At 33.3% G+C, this 23,669-nt stretch overlaps 1 protein-coding gene across 2 annotated transcripts in view; it reads right to left on the bottom strand.

The window, feature by feature from the left end:
• Positions 1–23,669, bottom strand: part of DPYD (dihydropyrimidine dehydrogenase) — a 795,698-nt gene that overhangs the window by 678,401 nt on the left and 93,628 nt on the right. For both annotated transcript variants that reach the window (XM_004263062.3, XM_033437294.2), the window contains exon 3: positions 4,869–4,951. In XM_004263062.3, the coding sequence (XP_004263110.1) occupies positions 4,869–4,951 (83 nt within the window). The remainder of the gene's footprint in view (positions 1–4,868; positions 4,952–23,669) is intronic.

Genomic DNA, 23,669 nt, shown 5'->3' with positions numbered 1-23,669 from the left:
TTTAAATCCCAAAATATGTTTCTCACTGACACACATTTTCCTAAACCAAGTATTTTCTTAGGCATCTGGTTAGATTCTCCTTTCTGATTCCATGCACTATCATTCGAAATCAGATGCTTTCCCATGGCTACAAATATCAAAGTACTTAACAAATCCCAGGCTGCAACCTCCAGTCTTTTTCCTGAGTTGCAGAGTTGTATTTTCCTTTGCCTGCTGCAAATTTACACATGAGTTTACCATAGCTATCTCAAATTCATCTGAAAACTAAAATCATCTTACTTAATCCTCCTCTTCTTTTCTCTTTCCCTATCTTAATTAATGTATATCCAAATACTCAAAATAAAAACATTTGAGTTTAAACTTACACAGTGCTGTATGTCAATTATATCTCAATAAAACTGGAAGGGACAAAGCGATAAAGAGGCATGGACATATATACACTACCAAACGTAAGGTAGATAGCTAGTGGGAAGCAGCCGCATAGCACAGGTAGATCAGCTCGGTGCTTTGTGACCGCCTGGAGGGGTGGGATAGGGAGGGTGGGAGGGAGGGAGACGCAAGCGGGAAGAGATATGGGAACATACGTATATATATATAACTGATTCATTTTGTTGTGAAGCTGAAACTAACATACCATTGTAAAGCAATTATACTCCAATAAAGATGTTAAAAAAAAAAATGATTGGAAAAAAAAAAAAAACTGGAAGGGAAAAAAAAGTTGAATACAAAGTCAAAAAAATTTTTTTGACTTGCCCTTGATAAATGTCCTTCTTCTTATTTTTTATCTTTATCAATAATTCAACAAATAATTATTAAGCACCTAATATGCTAAGAATACATATGGTAAGGCTAAGAATACAAAGGAGAGCAAAATAGCAATCCTCCTACCCTCATGAGATTTACTATCTAGTAGGATACACAAATAAATTAGACTTTATTCTGAAAGCATAAGAAAACTTTAAAAGGTTTTAAACAGAGCAACAGAGATTAAATCAAGTTTTTAATATATTGAGGCTATTAAGTCACAGAGTCTCATCAGATCTACCTTCTAAATATTTCTAAATTTCTCAAACACACTCTCCTCTGTTGACCTCTATACCCTTCTACCTTTATCTTAGTGGGGTCACTGATTTCTCTACATCTCTCATTCCCTCCACTGTACCCTCTACTCTACTGCCAAAACAAACTTTTGAATTATTTTTTCCCAGTCTGGGTATGAGTTAAAACCTAATAAAATACTTGTTTCATTTAGCCAGCACATTCCAGAGTAGGCTGTATCCCCTTACACGTTTTAAATAGCCGGCCACACGTTCTCACATCCAGGATTAGATCCTCACATCTGGGATCAGGAAGAAGCACCAGAGGGGTCTAAAATGATTCCTGAGCTGGGACACTGATGAAAGAACAGGCCCAAGATTGCTTGGCAAAGACTGCCCACGAACAGGGATTGGATGAGACGACAGAGAACTGAGCAAGGGCAGAGACCTCTCTTTTTTGTTCTTAGTAGAACCTTAATAAATGAGGAGGTAATACCCAACTTGATGATAAGGCCCAACCAAGGCAGCCACAAAATGTCTGTCACTCTTCAGATTCAGTCAAGTTTTGCTCCAACTTCTCCAGACTACAGACACACTCAGGAGGAGGGTACCACTGTGGGTGCCCGGAGCCACCTGAGGGCTGCTGCAGAGGTTAAGTTAGTGAGAAAAAAAGGATGTTCAATAGCCAAGCTATGTCATGCCCATGGACCAAGAGAAAAAATGCCATATCATTTTTGGGATCAGGGAAACAACTCAAGTACTGGGGCTCTGAGTCTTCACATCAGGCATTTGATTTTTGTATCTGTCTCCCCAACTAGGCCATTAGCCCCTTGAGGGCAGAGATTCCCTTATTCATATCTGTAACCCCATTACCTGGTGTATTACAGAAACACAATAAATGTTTATTAAATAAATGAATGATTGTATCTATCCCCACATTATATTTTCTTACCCTATTAGAATTCTAAAAAGTTGTAAAATAATCTTCATAGTTTTATCAATATATTTAATCCTGTCACCCTTCCTTAAAAACCACAATCACTCCTTGAAGTAATTTAAAATATCTATCCTGGCAAGCTAGACTCTATGTAACTGACCTCTAGAATATGGTAACAAACACATTTCCAACAAGCCTCCTGAAACCAGCCCCTGAGCTAACTGAAATTGTTGGCAAATTATTCATACCTGTCTCCCACTGCCCCCTCTCACACTCTGAAATTCTGAATAGTTCCCACCATCCCTGCCAACCTCGTACTGCTTTATTTATACCCAAGGATTCTTGGCATATGAGGAGAGATATTACTGACCAAATAATTCTGCCTATGTGAGTTTTGCAGGAAAACATACATTCAAAAAAGCTTGAAAAAAATTTGCTCTATGTCTTTAAAGACGACTTTACTGTTCTTGAAATACATCTTGCACCTTTGTTCAATACCTTTCCCTCTACCTGTAAAACGGGCCATATTCAAGGCCTAGATCAAATTTCTTATCCTCTCCATGGTTTTCTTTGATTTGACACTCTTCATGTAAGACAATAAAAATGATCATAGATGAGAGAACAATTAATTTTTGCCCCTTGATGCATTCTCCTTTTATTCTATTAGTCACATAACATTATAACTTTTTGTTTATATGCGTCCATAGTCTCACATATAAAGAATGAGCTCCTGCTGTATTTTCTAAAGGCAAAAACCAGAAGTTTTTTTAAAAGTGCTAGGCCCACAGTACACTAAACTGTTGAATGCTTTTGGTAACAAGATTATTTAGTTGTGTTTAGTGAATCTAAAGATTATGAGTGTGTGTATGTGTAAAATATCCTGCCAACGTAAACAAAGTACATTACACAGCCATATGATTAAATGCTGATTTAAATTATCTAGCCTATTGCTTTAATCTCATAGCATGGATGGTTGAGAGGTTACTCCAATCAGGTAATACTTGTTTTTCTCATTAATTCATCTCTACTTTTTGAAAAGCAGAATTTTCGAAAATGGCAAGTATTACAAAATTTGGCAGAATTTTATAATCTCTTCCAACGCAGTTCTCCCATAATTCACTTTGTTTTTTTCTTGATGATGAATTTTCTATACTAATTACATCCTTCCCTTGTTCATTGTATTTCCCTCACTCACATCCATTTTCGTTCACATTGCCCCTTTGCAATTCTTTCTATGTTTTTGGCCTTTTATTCAAAGCTTCAGAGCTGGCATTCTCTTTGTCTTCCTTTGGGTCTATGGGTTTACTTCAAACTGAACAGATATAAAAATACAGAGAATAACTGTACAGTTCTAAATAAATATTGATGTTATGCTTAACATATTCAAAGTTATTACAATAAACATTTACAAAAATGATGTTTTCAATTTATACCTGTGGTAGTTTCAGGTAGAGGATAAAGAATATATTGAAAAACAGCAGTTCAGTCATAACTTCTGCATTGGCCTTTTCCACAATACATTTTACTCTTTATTTTAAATTTACGACTATTTTCAATAACTTTTACTATCTGAGAATGCCCACTTGCATTGTATATAGATACAAACTCTCTATTGTGGACTCAGTTTTATTTTTCCCTCTTTTTTATTAGTAAAGACATTAACAATAAAATAGGCTCACTTGCTCCAGCTGGTAATTTCTCAATACTAGTAATATATTATTCCTCTTTTTGTGACATCATAATCATCTATATAGAAGTACCATGTATCTTTGTGTAGAAGCTACTGTTTCCATTAAATTTAATTACCTCCCCCTGTGGTTTTAAATAGAAGTGGCTTCAAAATGAGGGCAGCTTCTATTAAATTTAATTACTTTCCCCTGCTGCTTGCGTGGTAAAAGGGAGGTCACTAAATGAGAGCAGCTTCTAGCCTAAAGTATATGGTAACTGTGTGCCAGCAATAACAAAATTGTGCCCAAAATACCCTTCTAGGGAGCTTCACAGGTTTATCCTTTCTCCTATTTAAAATTTTTCCTTTAGCCTTAATTTAAGCCCTTAAAAAATGAGCATGGATAGAAGCAGATATATCTTAAAAATCAATTTTAGTTTCACAGGCTAAATCAAGGCAAATATACTATTTCTGTACAAATATATTGGAAATTATCCCACTCAAAGGTTCAAGCTCAGAACTTTTAAGATTAACATCATTTGTTGTCGTTTCTCCAGCTGTAAGGATGCTAAGTTTTATTCTTCACACATTTTCAATGTCTAGTAAAAGCCTTCATTGATTCTGATCAGATGGATTTAAAGACTGCTTCCTAAAAGTTATTAAAAAGGTATTAAGTTTAGGGAGATTTCAGAAAAATATTCAGAAATAGTAATGTTAAAAAGGAAAAAAAAGAAAACCCATCAGGTTCATTATAGACTGCTGTATTTGAAAAAAAGTTAATCTGTATGCTTTATAATAGTATGAAAACGTGTATCAGTTTAAAAATACTATGGTATAATCCTATAAAATATTTTAGTTAAATATTAATTAGGAGAAAATACTACTCAGTTAAAACACCATTGTACTGTTTATTTTTTTACACAGGCAGAATGTAGATGAACAACATTTCCATTCAATCACACAGTTTAGTATAAATATAAAACAAGACACCTCTCAAGCATTTTAAGTAACAAATTAAACATTTACATTTTTTACTGTGCACTGAGGCTTAACATTTATGCAGCTTCAAAACCAAAGTACAGCCTCAAGGGAAGTCTCTCCACTGACAAATTAATACCTTAGAGAACAGAGCTGAATGGTGGCAATGAACTCATTTGTTCCCCCAATAATGAAGAATGACTTTTTCTTTACCACATCTGTGACTGTTGCTATGGTGACCCAGACTTACCTCATTGCTTCTCGGAGAGCTCCTCGTTCACCAAGAGTCGTGTGCTTGATGTCATCAAAATTATTCTCCAGCTTCTCGCAATTCTGCAACATATTAGAAAAATGCATTAATCCCCCAACATACTGAGATAAAATTATATCTATGCAATTATGTAAAATATAATTGATTATATTGATTATGGACTCAAAAATATGCACACCATTTTAATTGGGTAGGATTCATTAAAATTGACAGTGTGAATTCAACAGTAACAAAATAAAAACGTTTTATGTTACAGCTGTCACAGAAGTCTTCTTATCAATTTTTCAAAATTGGGTAAATAGAAGAAATGAGTATTATATAAAAGTAAGACAACTTCTAGAGTTTTGAGGTTTAAAAATTAGTTCTCTAAAATAATCTCAAGTATACCAAAGCCAACTGGAATTCAAAAGAAAGTCAATAAAGTTTGAAATCACAATAAATTGTATATGATAAATACCCAGTTCTAAAATATTAGTATTTACTGATATGGAAAGATAAAGCCCAGGCATAATATAATAATAAAAGTTCAAACATTTTGAAATCAAAATTTTAAAATTAGATCTTTAAATAACAGTTATATACAAATTGTTCACAAATATATATATATGTATATATATTTGAAAATAAATAAGTCCACTCATTAAAATTATGTGACATTGCATCAGGCTCTTAGCATTACTGGACTGAATTTTCTAAGAGTTTTTTTGTTTAATTTTAATTATGTTTTTATATGTAAAACTAACTTAATCTCACATGACCCTAATAAGTTATCAGAACATAATATATAGGATTAAATTTTACCCTAAAAAATGTATCCATATGAATCTTTTGGCACATTAGATTTCATATATTTAGGTAATAAAATAACTGGATTTAGCATTTTAGTTAATTTAACAGACAGTAAAACTAAAGAATAAAATTTTAACATTAATGGGTTCTATATTAAATTGTAAATAAGTATGCTGGATTTTACAAAAATACAGAATTTAGATTAATAATTTCCAATGTGTAAGAATTCATTGATTTAAAACCCATTGTTATATATACCATTATCTTACCTTGATATCTTTTTTAGATCAGCCAAATTAAGGCAAAGATCCTTTTTAACACATAGTTACATGTTTTACAATGAAAATCTTGAAAATTAGCAAAATGTATCTAAAATAATTTGAATTATGGATCAAAGTCCTTTTTTGGATATGTAACTTGCAAATATCTCCTGATCTGTGTCTTGTCTTTTCACTTTTTAATAGTATCTTTTCATAAAGAGAATTTCTTTTTATTTTTTTTTTTGGCGGTACGCAGGCCTCTCACCGTCGTGGCCTCTCCCATTGCGGAGCACAGGCTCCGGACGCGCAGGCTCAGCGGCCATGGCCCACGGGCCCAGCCGCTCCGCGGCATGTGGTATCCTCCCGGACCGGGCGCGAAACCGTGTTCCCTGCATGGGCAGGCGGACTCCCAACCACTGCGCCACCAGGGAAGCCCGAGAATTTATTTTTAAAGAGGCCCAATTTATTATTGCTTTAATTTATGGTTAGTGCTATTTGTGTCCTGTTTAAGAAATCTTTGATTTCCTCAAGGTTATAAATTTATTTTCCTATATTTTTCCACAAAGCTTTATTACTTTGCATTTCACATTTAGATGTGTAATTCATCTGGGATTGATATTTGTATATGTGTATAACAGAAAAATCACACCATACAGGTCAGCGGTTAAATCAGTACTATTTTTTGAAAAGGCCATCATTTCCCCACTTTAATTCATCTTTTCCATAAAGTAAGACACAGTATACATAGGGTCTGTTTCTGGGGTCCATAATGGCCAACTGCTCAATTTCCTATATTTGTGCTAGTATCACACTGTTTTAATTACTCATATCTATAATAAATAAAGAACTCCGACAAGTAAATATGAAAAAAAAACAGACAATTCAATGTAAAATGGGCAAAAGACTTATATAAATACTATATAACAGAGACTATACAAATAACTAATTTAAAAGAACATGCTCAACAGCATTAGTCATGATAAAGATGCAAATTTTAAAAATGAAATATCACTACACACTTTGAAAATGTGTAAAATGAAAAAGATAGATGATAAAAAAGTGGGGTTTTTTAGTATAAAAAGCAACTGAAGCACTGCTGGTAGAACTGTAAATTGTTAAAACCACTTGATAAAGCTTTTTGGTAGCACTTTCAAAAGCTGAATTTTCATGTCTTGGAATAAACCCAGAACAAATATGTAATATGTTTGCCTAAAGTCGTATACAAGAATGTTAATTGTAGCACTATCCAAATTTCCCCAAACTGGAAACAAGTCAAATGCACATAAAGATGGAATATATAAATCAACTGTGTTATATTACTACAATGGAAAATACATAGCAATGAGAATGAACAAACTACATCTATGTGGAATAACATGGATTATCTCACACCCATAGTATTAAATAAAGTGACACACAAAAGATCACATGGGAAAATTATTCCACTTAAATGAATTTCAAAAACAAGCAAAGCTGCGCTTCCCTTGTAGCACAGTGGTTAAGAATACGCCTGCCAATGCTGGGGACACGGGTTCGAGCCCTGGTCCGGGAAGATCCCACATGCCGCGGAGTGACTAAGCCTGCGCTCCAGAGCCCGCGAGCCACAACTCCTGAAGGCCGGGTGCCTAGAGCCCGTGCTCCACAACAAGAGAAGCCACAGCAATGAGAAGCCCGCGTGCCACAACGAAGAGTAGACCACGCTCACCGCAACTAGAGAAAGCCTGCGCACAGCAACGAAGAGCCAACGCAGCCAAAAATAAATAAATTAAATAAATAAAATTTTTAAAATTACCTTTAAAAAAATAACTTGGAAACAAAAATAAGCAAAGCTACAGTGAATAGTTCAACAATAAAAGTAAGAAAACAATTCCATTTATAAGAATATAAAAAAGAATAGACTACTACTTAATAACTTTAACAAAAGAAGCATAAGACTTGTGTACTGAAAAGTACAAAACATCATGATAAAAATTAAAGAAAACCAAAATAAATGGTAAGACATCCATGTTCATGAATTAGAAGACAATATTGTTAAGGTGGCACTACTCCCTAAATTAATCTAAAGTTTCAATGTGATTCCTGTCAAAATCCCAGCTGACTTTTTTTTTTCAGATTTTGATAAGCTGATTCTAAAATTCATATGAAAATAGAAGGGACCCAGAATAGCCAAAACCTTCTTAAAAACAGAATAGCAAAGTTGAAGGCCTAACACTTCCTGATTTCAAAAATGACTATAAGCCTAGTTATCAAGACATATACCCACATATATATATATATACACAAATGTTCATAGCAGCATTATTCATAACATAAAAAGTAGAAAAAATGCAAGTCAATAAAATGATAAATGGATAAGCAAATATGGTATACCAATATAATGATATACTATTCAGCCATAAAAAGGTAAGTTCTGATACATGATGAGCTTTGAAAACGTTATGCTAAGTGAAAAAGCCAGATACAAAAGGTCACATTGTATCAATTCATTTATATAAAATGTCAAATACAGGCATATCCATAGAGACAGGAGATTAGTGGTTGCCAGGGGCTGCAGAGAGGGAAGGAATTATTGCTAATGGTAACGGGGTTTCTTTCTGGGGACATGAAATTTCTGAAATTAGTGGCAATCAATGCACAACACTGTGAATATACTAAAACCCACTGAATTATATGCATTTTAAATGAGTGAACCTTATGGTATGTGAATATATCTCAATAAAGCTACTATTTTAAAAGTAGGCAAAACTAATCAAGGTGTTGGAAATTAGTGGATACCGACTACAGGAGACAGAAGAGGGTCTTCTAGGGCACTGTTTAATTCATTCTGTGAAAATTCATGGAACTGAATACTTAAGATCTGTTTAGTTTTCCATATGTAATACTGCAATAAAAAGCTTTAAGAAGAGAGTTTGAATTCTGGTGAAGGAATCATAATGCAGTAATATATCACTACAGTTAAAGAATGCAGATAAAGAAGTTCAGAGTATCTGACACAGTAAGTGTTAGCTACCAGCTAATAATAATAAAATAACATTTTATTATTTACTAAAATTCTGTACTAAAGTTCCAATTCCTGTAACTTACCCTGATAAATTTTTGATACTTCATTAACTAAACTATGAACTTTTTCTCTATAGAGTGATAGTCTTAAAGAATGACATTTATATGACTATAATTGCAAAGATGAATAACTAAATTATTCGAATTAGATGGCCCTTGAAAAACACTTTCCCAGTACTTCTGGGATAAAAATTAGTCTGGACCTCTAAGGCAGAAAGCAGAGTTTTCCTTTCTTTATTCAGGAAAAAAAAGAGAGGGGGGGGACAAATATAAATTTTACACTGAACAGATTATAGTGCCCTTTCAAATATTTCTATGGAAATAATAATATTTTTTAGAAGCTTTATGTTCATAGGTGTTCAATGAAGCATTTTTATGACAGTGGGGGGGATTCTAAATTTTCAACATAAAAGAATGGTTAAATAAAGCACTTTAAATTTCAGGGATATTATGCATTAATTACAAATGCTGTTTAGATAGAGTTAGCCAATGTTTATTTGACATTGTGTAATTTTTTTTTAAAAGACACTATAAAATTGAATATGTTGTATGATATGATTACAATTTTGGAAAACAAAACAAGCAAAGCCAAAAAAGACTAGAAATGAAATAGTAACTCAGATTATCTCAAAATGTTGAATAAACAAGGGTTTATTTTTTTACTTATAGTTTTCAATATTTTCCAAAGTTTCAGTTATAGGTTTATATTTCTTTTTGATTTCAAGATTTAAAAAATTAAGCATTTTTTAAAAGATTTTGGAAGTATCTGTATATTCTGTGCTGAATATGCTATTTTTGTAAAATATAATACAACAAAATAATTGCTAGCAATAAAAGAAATTTAATATAAGATAGGACTGGACTTTTCCAATATTTATTTTTTCTATTAAATATGCACTTGACTAATTAAGATTTCTGCCTCCTGATTATTTGCCAATGAGTTCATGAAAGTTTTAATATTTCAAATTGTCCAAAAAAAGTTTCCAATCATCAGTTTGATTTCTTTACTTTTGCACACCCAAAAAGAGGTATAAGGATGTACACAAAGCAGTAAAAGAAAATAAAGTCATATAATAAAATCAGTTACACTTATTTGCTATATTCAACCTACAACATAGCTTAATGTGAACAACTGATACTCAAATAGTGCCACTTGGGCTAAGCAAATACCTGAAAAGACCCAAACACCACTACTAGTTATATAATACTTGGAATATACTGTTTTTAACTTTCATATATTTAAACTTAATAACAGATGACTAGTATTTATTCATGATTCTAAACAGACTTCACAATACAATTTTTAGAGTTGCATAATATTCTACTGCACCCATGTGCTATTATTTATCTAGCTAATTCCTTTTTGGTTTGGTTTGGTGGTTTGTTGCTAATGCTATTATAAATATAAAACAAGAATAGATGGCTAAAAATGAAATAAAAGCTTAAAAAGTATTAAGAAAAAATAAATATCATTGACTGGGATTATTCATTCCAACTAATTTCCCATCTAACTCAAATTGTTTTCATCTAAAATATATTCAAATTATGTGACTATGGTAGAGTCAATACTCAAATTCAGGATTACTGATTCTATATCTCATTCTTGTTCCTGAATTTAACTGTTAATGGAAAACAATGCATGTTTTCTCTGTGGTCATATAATTATACTTATTTTTATCTAGGTTTGCCATAAACCCAACCCCATCAATTTAGATGAATCACTGCTAAGAGTCTTACATTTAAATCTTAAGTTGGAAAAAGGTTTCATAACGTTGTTCTTTCAAACTTTACTGACTCTTGATATGGAAAACAGCACCTATCACTTCCCCACAGGTGGTTTATAAATCAGATGTGGAAATAGATATTTCTATTTAATTGTTTTGGGCATATTTTTCATTTTTAATATATCTCCTACTTTAGATATACATAAATATATACACAGATACACACACATATATACATACAAATGTGTTTGTTAAATGGAGTCATTTAATAGAAATAAATCTGTACCTTGACGAGGTATTTTTGTTTTTTATGGTTGGTTTTCAAGAAAATCTTAGAAACTTTGATTTTACCAACAGAGATTAACAAAATCAAATAACGTTATATCTGAATCTATTTATTTAAGAACAACTGTCTTCAGTTAGGGTACTGTCTTCTCAGACGCTACCTATAGGAAATGTGAGATTTAATCATTAAAATCAATGGAAAGGCTAGAAAAGTCACGCTACTGTAATTAAGAGAGAATTTTAAGATCTCAATTTAGCCATTTAAAGTAACTCCCTAGACCAGAGCAATAATGCCCACAGCAAAACAAAGTCATAGATAACAAATATTTAAGGCAGCCTGCTACAACCGTGTGACACAGCAGCTTAAATCAAAAGCAAACACCGATGGAGTCCACAAAAACCTCTTTTCATCCCAATATCCATTTCTGAGTCCCTTGGGAAAAGCTGTATAATAAAATGTAAAAAGCAAAAAATAAATAAGCTTTTACTATTTCTTATAATTTATAAATCATTTCAAAAAAGTGAATGTTAATCTGATCAATTTTTGGAAAAGGTCAATTCACAGTAAAATCCATGTGTAGACAACCTTTTCAAAACAGAATTCTTGTGGAAATTTTACTCTTTCAGATTTATATTTTTAAAAATTATACAGATGGTTTCAGAATCTCAAACGAGTCTAGATGTTACTACAAAAAAAATGCATTTGCCTCCCTTATATGTGGTAAATTGAGAGCATAAAGAAAAAATACATATACTTTCTTGTTTGTCTGTTTTTTCTTCTGGTCCTGAAATCCCTCATCACTTTCCTCCTCTTAGCTACCTGCACTGTGGTTTTAAACTTTATTTTGGTCTCCACTGCTGCAGAGAAACAAGTTCGTGAAGGACATTAAAGAAGAAACAAGCAAAATTACTGGATTTTGAGTTTTTAAAGGCCTATCCTTGGCATACACAAACAATAACGTGGAAAGACTGCTTGATTGTCTAGCTTTTCCAGCCACAGAGATAGGAGATAACAACATTCTTCTAAAGACAGAGTGAGAGAAAAGTTGGACACAGAAACCTTAAGCAGCCCCACTGAGCTCACTATGGCTCCAGGAATTGAGGACAGGCAAAGATATCAGAGTTGACTGAGAGAGAAAGTGTTCCAGAGCATCTGAAGGTATTTCTTCATTTTAATGATAAGAAGCCTCAAATTTAATAGTGATTTTATCTGGAAGTGGTTAAAATGACATATTTTACCATGAAGTGGAATGGGAACCCAAAATGATTATTGAATAACAGAAAAGGAAAGAATGCTCCATGTTTCACACTCCCTGAGTCTGCAGAAAACTTATCGTGCCCAACAGAACAATAGAGGAAATAAATAAGTCTTGTAAACATTTAAACAGTCTAATTGTTACCTTCACCAAAAATACCTGTGTCCTGAAGAAATCAAAACCAAGATTTTTTTTTAAGAACAATATATGAAAGTACCAAAGAAGAGATACAAGACTTAAATTCTAATTAAGACAAATGTTAGTCTTTTTCCAGAATGAGATAAACATCTCAAGAAACTAACATTTTTATCTGCTCATCCTCTCCCTAAATAAAATTAAGCATCAGATGCTTTAGATGAGAGGCAGAGAGACACTCTCATGTTCACCATTAGTAACATTTTCCTAACAGTAGGGACAACTGTAAGTAAAATGGAGCCAATGTCTTCTATCAAAGTCTATTCTCAGCCCAGTTCATATGAGTACGGATCTAAAAAAAATATAAACTTATGTTTAAATAACAAATAACTTAATACGCTGTTCATTACAGGGTGAAACCATGTAAACCAGATTGGGACTTGAGCCCACGGTCTCTTAATTGAGATCACACACCTGGTCTCAGGATTTAACGAAGCTCAGGTTCTTGATGTTCGTGTCACAGAAAGAATTCAGTGAAAGACAAAGTGATAGGTAAGAAGTGGATTTATTCAGAAAGAAACACACTGCACAGGTAGAGTGTGGGCCATCTTAGAAGGCAACAGGCCCCGAAATATGAGGTGGTTAGTTTTTATGGGCTGGGTAATTTCATAGGCTAATGAGTGGGAGGATTATTCCAATTATTTTGGGGCTGGGGTGGGGATTTCCAGGAATTGAGCCACCACCTACTTTCTGACCGTTTATAGTTGGCCTCAGAACTGTCATGGCGCTGGTGCGTGTGTCATTTAGCATGCTAATGTATTACAATGAGCATATAATGAGGCTCAAGGTATACTGGAAGTCAAATCTTCCACCATCTTGTACCTAGTTGGTTTTAACCAGTTTTTGTAATGTCCTATGGCTATGTCATTATTTTAAAGGCTGTGCCCTGCCCCCTTCCCTCCTGTTTCAAGGGGATTCTATCTGTTAGCGTAGGATTATCCCAGAATACAATTTCAGGCATAAGTAAGACATAGGGGACTTTCCAGGATGTAAAAAACTTCCAAACAATTCTAAAAATGAACTCTCGCATGGTGATGACTGATACTTCCTATTTTTCAAGTGCCTCGTAATTTCCTTTGACCAAGATAATTGCATGAGAGAGCTGCAACCATCACAGCAGATGCAAGACAGACAATCTATTTTGTAGGAAAGAAGGAAGGCAAAGGCAAAGGGTAACTAAAAAGGAAAAGGGGACACAGGGAGAGAATGAATGAACAAACTACTCCTCAGATTAGCAAGTACAAGAACGAGAAAAATCAGTGATTAGTAATAAAACACTGGAACAAAAAACAGGCCTATTAGCCTAAATACCATGGAGCAAGAAAGTGGGAACACACAGAAAAAATGGAAGGACATGAAAAGTATTGAATTTAGTGCTGACCAGATATTCCATTGGCTACAACAGGCAAATGTTATCTCTACTTAATTAGTAGGAAACTGGAAATCCGTATCAGCAACCAAGGTAAATGTTATAGTTTTTTGGCGTATAAAGATGAATTATATTAACAGTAAACTAGCTAATAACATGAAGGGCTTACTCTGTGTTAGACACTTTTCTAGGAACTTTATCCATTTAATCTGCACAACAACCATTGAGATCCATACTTCACAACTGAGGAAACAGGCACAGGGAGATTAAGACAACTTGCCTAAGGTCATATAGCTAATAAGGGATAAAGCAGGGATTTGAACCCAAGGAGTCTGTCCTCAGAGCCAGACTCAAATCCCTCAGAGACTGCTTCAAAAGAGTAAACTGAGTAAAGTGAATATAATAAAGTTCTGCATAGGTCCTCCTCTAGACGTTTGCTGTTAAGTTTAGATAACTGGATTGGACGGATAATAGTTTACTAATAAAGTGGGGCATAAGTTTGTACAGAATACTGTGTTATTTCTTTCTGGATGTGCTACACTTTACAAGGTAGAAAATAAGGAATCCAATATACAGATGTTTAGGCAAAATTAATACCCATAAATATTTTGCATGCAACAGTCTTTATTTGGGTCTGTGACACCACTGTGACAAATATAATGAGCAATTAAATTCCCAAGTGCTCAGATTTTGGCAGCAATTAAAGTAGAAACTAGAAACTAAGCATCAAAAAGAACTAGTTTTGGTGGCCTCCTGCCAAATGAATCCCCATGGGTTGAGAGAAGGTCTAGGGTTTCAACTGTGATAGATTTTACAGTGTTTTAATATCTCATCTGTATTAAGGATTGTATAAAGGTATGATAAAACAAATGAGTAAAATATCAACAGCAACATGGGGGCAAAGTAACACACAAGAAGATCTCTGAATGCTGAGAAATTTAAACACGATCACTGAAGTATCTTTGCTTAACTAAACCAAACAATAACAAATTCAACCGAGTATCTAGTGATTCACATGCTGGATGGGGCAGGAAAGAAGCAAAAAATTCAGCAAATTACATTATTAAATAAAAGAATTGATGGTATTACCATATAATTTAATTTCTATTAGGACAGCATTTCCTTTATGAAATAATCACAATAACTAGAACTAAATAGATTGGACCTAAATTTATATAGTAACCTAATTTTTTTAATTAGTAATTAATTTTAATAAATGAGGAAACAGTTTTATATTATTAAGGTCACAGAGAGTTAATGGCACAGCTACTAGAACTTTAGTCTCATAATTACTAAATAACAAAAGCTGAAGTTAATCAATTAAATTTCAATTCAGAAAAAAAAACTTGAAAATCTACTGTTAGGCATCATACTAAGCATCAGGGATATAAAGGTAAATAAGAAAAGACCCCCATATTGATCACAATCCAGTGATAATATAGAGAAGAGAGAGGAATTAACTCTCCTAGAGCAGATATGTCTATGAGTTAATGACTTCTAAACATGTCTTTGAAATGAGTCAAAATTTTCCAGATTAACAGGGGCTGAGGAGGGGTGAGAAGGCAAAGGTAGTGGAATTGGCTCTAGCCTCAGACCTCAGCATTACTGCCTACTAGTTATAGGTCCTTAGGCAGGACACTCAGTTTATTCTAAGCAAAATATACTTGAACCTTCTAGCATGGTCATCAAAATTAAATAATACATGTAAATCACTTAGTACACCAAACAAATAGAAGGTTTTCAATAAATGGAGGAAGCAAAGGAAAAGAATAAAGAGGAGGAAGAAGAAGAGTATCCATGAACCCCACCATAATCCTAATGGATCAGACATTATGGAGTGAGGTAGAAAAAAGTGCATTTTTCATGTCTTCCAAGTGATTCTAATGAGTAATAAAGTAAAATCAATGCAGTCTTTATGGGAAAAAGAAGATTTTTAACTTTTTGATCATAAGATCCCTATGAGAATATAATGAAAATCATGATCCTTTCCTCTTAAAAAATTAAATATTCACAAAAAATTCATATGCATATATATACAATATGCTACATACAATTTCAATGAGCCAGTGGATCCCCTGAAGCCCATCTATAGCCCTACGTCTATGCGCACCAAATTTTAATATGAGGAAGGATGATTTTGTAATGGACCTAGATGACATAGAAATGAAAGTTACAAATATAATGTCCAAGTACATTGAGAAGCAAGGGGTCCAAAAGCTGGCAAATTTCTACTGTTTGATAATGATGCTTAAGTATTCATATTACTAATAAAAAAATATGTTGCAAAAGTCAATCCTGTTGCCAAGCTAAAATGAAAGCAAGTCATTCACTCATTCATTCATTCAATATTCATTTAGATTCTAATAGGTGCCAGATACACGGTAGTCACTGGGGATACGAAGGTTTAAAAAAAAAAAACTTCTTCATGTTCAAAAACACAATTTCAGTTCAAAAAGGAAACTATTATCAGGCAAGTATGTCCCACATCCAGAGGAAGAATACTTGCATATTAATGCGATCATTACAAATGATCACATATTAATGCGATCATTACAAATCTCAGATGACTGGAAGCCTGCAGGACCCACAGGGAATTAACACCACAGAGGTCACAAGTTTTATGGAGGCAATTATAAATTTACATTTCATAAAGCAGAAACTAACACACCATTGTAAACAATTATACTCCAAGAAAGATGTGAAAAATAAATAAATAAATAAATTTACATTTCAAAATCTGAACAATTTAAGTAAAATAGCACACTCCAAGCTATAAAGCTACAACTCTAAGGTAATTTAGCATTGATTAATTTAATGATTTTCTTTAGGCAGTAAGGTAAACAGGGAAAAGTTAATACCAACGCCTATATTTCTCATGAAGTCAGAAATTCCTAAGGTCTAAGTTCCTCCAAAGAATGAGTCAATTAGATGAACTTACTCTTCCAGTAAAATGTTATGTTTTAAATCTTGGCACTCAGCAAAAAGCCTCAAAACTAGCCCCACTGAAGTTCTTTATGACCGAAGTAAGAAATAATAATTATATTCAGATTTTTAAAATTCCAGATGAATATTCTAATACCAATATACGATTTCCAGTTCTAATCCAGAGTTTCATATTTCAATAGATAATTGCTTTTCCCTTCGGTATGTCTTAACTAGTCTAATCCTTTCAGTGAACATTAAGACATAATCATGTTTAGCTAATGTCATTTCACTAATGGTGGCCAGCTTACAATCAAGGCCTGTCTAGGAGAATCTCGTATGAGTCACAGTGAAATAGAATATAATATAGTAGGAGACATAGGAGCTGTGGAGACAGGAAATCTGTTTTTAAGTTCCAGCTTTGCAAGTAAACTGTTTATATATTCTTAGGAAAATGCTTAACATCTCAGTCTGCAAATATTTCCTCATGAAATGAAGATATCAATGAAAATGATAAAAGTAATGACACACACTTCAAAGTGTTGTGAGGAAAAATTAAATGAGATCATGTATGTGAAAATATACTCTAAACAAGAAAGCACTGTTCAAATAGTGCTATACATTTTTAAATGGATAGAATAAATCTCATTTCCAGGCTCATAGTCTAAGTCAAAATGTATTTTAGCTACAATTACCTTGAAGTATTTTAAATTTTAACTCGTATCCATGGTAAAAATTAAGTAATATTTTAGTACTTTCCCAAGGTGAGCAAAAATTAAGAACAGTTCTGCTGCAGAATCCTACCTGCTGAGCATTAATTCCTATATCTAAAGGAGGTAAACAAAATTCAAGATTGAGTATTTACTTTTTAATCTTAATTTCTTATTCAAATTACCACATAGGTCTTTACATAACGTATGGTTATATTTTGTCTTTTTTGGATTCTTTTTTTTTTTAATATTTATTTATTTATTTATTTGGCTGTTTCGGGTCTTCGTTGCAGCACGCGGGCTCTTAGTTGCAGCTCACAGGCTTCTCTCTAGTTGTGGCATGCGGTTTTTTTTCTCTTCTCTAGTTGTGGCGCGCAGGCTCTAGGGAGCGTGGGCTCTGTAGTCTGTGGCACGCGGGCTCTCTGGTTGAGGCGCTCGAGCTCAGTAGTTGCGGCGCACAGGCTTAGTTGCCCTGAGGCATGTGGAATCTTAATTCCCTGACCAGGGATCGAACCCGCATCCCCTGCATTGGAAGGCGGATTCTTTACCACTGGACCACCAGGGAAGTCCCCGTATGGTTAGATTTTGAATGAATCTCACTTGGTTTACAGGATAACCAAATGAAAAACAATTATCATTATTTCAAAAAATATTGTGGAGTACTATGTGCCAGACACTGCCTATCTCAAATCACTATAAAAACTTTAATATTTGCTTTTTAGAAGTCATTATTATTTCCTTATTCACCTAATCTTGAGGGGGGAAAGCCTTTCAAAGAGCAATTTAAATAATGAAAATCTACTACTTCAACTGCGAAGTTTGCTCACCTTCAAGCTCTGTTTGATAGGACCGATCTCATTTGCTACCAGGCTTCCTGAACTCAGTTTGCTCCAGTGACAGTGCCTCCTTGCTGTTCCTTCTACACAAAAGCACCCTTTCTCCTCAGGGCCTTTGCACATGCTGTTCCCTCTGCCTGAAATGTTCTTCTGCCAAATATTCACATGGTTTACTCTTTCATTTCATTCAGGCCTCTATTTAAATGGCACTTCTTTAGAAACATCTTCCCTAACCACTGTCTCTAAAAATGAATTTATCTTCACTCTCTCTGCCGCCTTTCCCTACTTCACTATTCTTCTTCATAACATTTATTATACCTAACATTATATTACATGTTATGGTATTTTTAAAATACTGACTGTATTTATAAAGGCAAGTGGTTGTTTTTTACTTATAAATGTTGACTATACTTATGAAGGCAAGAGGATTTTTTTATTAATTTATTTACTACTACATTTCCACATAGTAGTTAACCATTAAAGGCTTGTTGAATGGATGGTCTAGGAACTTTCACATACATGAATCAGATGGTACCTTCAATTAAAAGTGCAAAATGATGTCAGTGAAGGCAGCTAGCTATCTTTCCTCCAAGAGACCTTCCATTGTAGCCTTATCTTGACAACTACCTCATGGTTCAAATTTGGTTATTCAGTCTTGCAAACTAACAGCTAATTTTGTCAGTCTGCCTTTCATATTTTGTCTCACATTAACCAAGTTAAATGAAACAGAGATACCAAAGTAGAGTGCAAATGCAGTCATTTATTACATTAAACTGTTACATGGACCAGACTATTATGATAACATAAACAGTGAAATTTAACTTTCGGGAAATTCAATATGGAATGTCAAATAAAAATCAATGTTGGTTAGTGAGCACAGATTCTAATGAAAAGAAATCAGACTTTAAAAAGTGTTACTTCAAAAGAGACAGCATAGAGTATTCTTGCATTCCACAAAGAGATCATTACCAGTGCCTTTATTGGACATGAATAGACACTGCCCTTGTTGAGCTTTATAACTCATTTTCTCCTATGATTCTAGAGTTAAGTACTCTTAATGGACGTTTGGGTAGAGCTAACCCAAACAAGTCTTTAGCTGCCAGTTGAATCTCCCAAACTTTTTAAGATAATTTTTCCTGTACATACTCGTAAGTCACAATAAAATGCTCTTTGCGGTGCCAAAAAAAAAAAAAAAAAATCAAAAAGAAAACTATTTGCAAGTCACTATAGTAAGAAAACAAGGACTTCCAATTAAGTACTTAATAAATTGCTAAAATGAAGGGGAAAAAAAACAAGAAAGCAAAACAAAACCAAAAAAACCCTGAAAGTACTAGAAACTGATGGTGTTTATAGAATATGCCTGCTAAGAATAAGAAAAGTGGGAAAAAATTGGATTACAAATCATAATCTACATTTGTATCATTTTCTCAAGACGCTGCTTCAAATCCTAGCTCATTTACAGCACTCTCATCCAGTTCAGCCTATGATATCTACTGAATAGCATGGGTGTATATTTTTTTGATGAACGGCAAAAGCTTACTGGCCAAACTGGACTTTCCTGTGTTCAGTGATACGGTGGAAGATGGACAGAAAGCTACAGAAGGAATAGAAGCTTTGATCACCTTATTTGTCTCCTAAGCTAGGGTATGTGCGCTCATATTTAAATACCTCTTTAGCACTGGAGTGCATGCAGACCACGGTTTACCATGAATTAGCTCCCTTTTGGCAGTTCCTTGCTATGAACTTCAAATAAATGACAGAACTTTGTATACCTTCAAATAACCCTCTGGTAGATATTTTGAGCCCTGCTATGCTAAATGAGGCCAATAAGAAAAACCTAATTCCAAGAAGATCAGAACACTCCCAAAAGGCAACTCTTCAAGTGTTATATATTTATGAGTTAATTTCTATAAAAAGTATTTCTACCAAAACAAAAAATTAAATTCATTTTCTTAATACTAATAAATTCACGGTACCAAGCACTTCATATACTGGCTGATTTGTTATCTTAGAGAAGGATCAATACCAGTCTGAGTAATCTACATTAAAATGCCCATCAACCACATGATCCAACAGCTATTTACCTTTGCTGTGTGGAAGCTTGAAAATAAAATATTTACTAATAGTTTTACTAACATCAGTATGCCCCCACTAAATTAATTACCACCACTAGAAAGGCAGAGGTACACGGTTGTTCTATATAGGATCTTAAGCCTATTCAAAATTAAAAATTTGATATAATCTGGAGGCTTTAAAATTAAACAATCCCTTGTCCTTGGGCAGCTTATCTCAGAAGCAGTGGGTGTTCTTTCCAGAATAGGGATATCTCAGCAGATGAGGAAAAGTTTGAGGTCAAGGTTGACAGTGTTGGGGGAGTGGAATAATTCCATTATTACTACTCTGACATCAGCGGTATTTTTCTACATCTCAAAGACAATTTTAGATAGTTAAGTTTTTCACGTGAAGGATTGTCTTTAGGAACATCATCCACTTTAAAAATCTTAAACAAGTGTCTCATTTACTGAATCCAATCTGCTTATTCATGCACTTAATTACACAGAAAACACATCATTCTCAGTGTTCAGCACTTAATCTTTAGTATGTTTACTTTGGTCAAAATCTACAAATGTCTACAGACCATATGGCTGCGTAATGCAATGCATAATGTATTACAACAGTAACATACATAGCATGTACGATGTAAAGTTAGACATCAGGTAAACTCACAGATGTGAACATACACGAACATAGTCTTTTCTCCAGTGCTGGGAAGGACCACTTATTTTAAAATTCTATTAAAAAATAATTAAAAGCTGACTATGTATCATTTTAAGCTATCTCATTCTCTTGTTTGGAATAAAACCCTTGAGATCACGGCAAAGTGAGTCAATTCAAACAAGAAGGAGTAATTCAGTACTGGAAGTACTGAAATTTAACAATCTTTAGTGCATCAAAAATTTTTAATGTACATTACAAAAAAAATTATGCAATCCAATCCAACATAAGTCTCCATAAACAGTACCTAAACTGATAAACTGATTTTTGTTTACAAAAACATATGCCTAAGATTTCTCTATAAACATGGAATGCTTGGTACTAGATAGATATCAAACAAACAAAAGACCCTAAAATAGTATTTCTAATCATATATCTTTAAAAGCACACGTGCATTTTAAATATGTGAGAAAAGTTTAATAGAATCATTTAAGTTCTTGTGTTAAGTTAAAATTCAGAAAAGCAATAATTTTTAAGTCACAAAAATGAAGCCTTCTAATATCCTTTTGGTTTTGAAGAAATAAAGGCTTTTACTTGACAGTTACATAAATTTGTATCAAAAAGAGAAGTTGGCAGAGACTTCTAAATTCATAACAATTGTCTATTAGTCTGTTTTTAATAATTTTTCATTGGCATGTAATCCTCTTTAATTAGATTCCACTCTCTGTTGTTTCAAGACTCCATAAACTGGTGTCTTATATACCAGCTGCTAAAGCAGGAGTTACTGTCTAAATGATATTCACAATGAGTATTTAGAAGGTTTACAATTATACCCTTGCTAATAAATTGTGCTATTTTCCCCAACAATTTTAAGTGCTAATCTTCAGAAGCCATTTTAAAATTAGCTAAAATTCCGTCAAGAGATTTACAAAAATTGTTAGCATGAAGATAATTATGTCACAGTCCTTGGACTCCATCTCTGATTGTGTGCATAAATCAGAAAATGTCAGCTGTGTTTTCCCTTAATAATTATCCTTGCAGCAATATATTATAGTCTAAACTCCTATTATAATTTTTGTTTCTGGTTTCTAAAACATCAGACAATTATTTCAAAAGTTTGGAACTGATTAAATAATTTATATTGCCCAGAACAGTAAGTGATTATCAGTTCTAAAATTTTAAGTATCAGTAATAAGTGGATCAATATGGAAAGTATAAATTCAGTGCTCATGAACCCTCCATCCTCAGGAACTAAACACTTGAATGTGCTAACAATTTTTTTAAAATATTGATTGATTAGAAATCTAACATAGCAGATAGTAGGCACATAGAGGTATACAATTGAGTAGAAATTCTAAGACATATATCCTTTTACTTTCAACACCAGAAACACATGAAACATAGTATCTGTGTATCTGAAATATGTGTCAAGTTTCTTATCATCTGTTAATATATGATTTTTCTATCTTTCTTGTAAAAAAATATAACCTTCATTTCAGGAGGTATGAAATGAAAAATAAGTTCTCTCCCTTTCGTCCAATAATCATAAATTACAGGTGTGTTTTGATTTTTTTCTGATTAAACAAATTAGACTAAAAGATGGAATTCTGATATAAGCTTAGTAACCATAATAAAAACCAAAGTCTTAGATAGTTATCTTTATACTTAATTAATAGCTAAATACCAGGAAATATTTTTGGTGTATTTCTCACCATATCAAGCATTTTAGAATTAGCAAAGATAAAAGTTCCAGTTCTCTGAATACATCAATGCTATAACTTATCAAAATGGCTAGATGTAATAGTTAAAGGCAAGTGGCTGAAAGTTCTGGGTATTCAAAGACAGGTGAAAAAGGGGTATATTTTCCTGAAATATTAATTTCATGAAAGATATTCTGGAAAAAATTTTGAAATTTTGCCAGTCAACTATAATCAATAGTCACATTTTCCATGTTATCCAATACTATGTCCTTTCCATGAAATCTCAGAGTGGAAAATAGTTATGTGCACTAAATAATTGGTAAATAATGGAAATTGAGTATTATTGCTGAATTTAACATTACAAACTCTGCAGTCACATCAAATTAACAGGACCATTGCTAGCCCAAAAAGGAGTGTAGCAGCTAGAACCAATGATTTCAGGAGACTCCCATGATTCAATTTTCTGAAGAATAAGTTTGTAACCTTAGAAACCAGGCTTCTTTCCTCATCAATTAAACCAACCAATAGACAAAACTCTTTCCCACAAAATACATCAACATTTTCCACAACAGCTTCCTTAAAAATGTTTTAGTAATACACATTATCAAGCCACAATCCTTTCTGAGTATACTCCCCAATATAAAAAACAAGTTTAAAATTGTGCTTAAGTGAATTAGCATTTTTAAGTTTAATTTTTCAATTTCAAATTTTATTTAATAATTAGATATTCCATTGTAAAAGTAATATATTTTCCTTGTAAAATTGGAAAAAAATGTGAAGTTACATAAAAAATAATAATTTCCTACCCCATACTAAAGTCTATTCTAATCCTCTGTACTAGTCATTTTAAGCACAATTACTATCTTTCTATAGAGTTTTCCATGCTCACAGAAACATATACTTTATGCTGTACTTTTCCTGTGTGTGTTGGGGGGCGGGGGGGTTTCAATAAAGTTCAC

This window comes from Orcinus orca, chromosome 1, assembly GCF_937001465.1.
Source record: "Orcinus orca chromosome 1, mOrcOrc1.1, whole genome shotgun sequence".
Classification (NCBI taxonomy): Eukaryota; Metazoa; Chordata; class Mammalia; order Artiodactyla; family Delphinidae; genus Orcinus; species Orcinus orca.
This window is presented reverse-complemented; position numbering and strand designations above follow the sequence as displayed.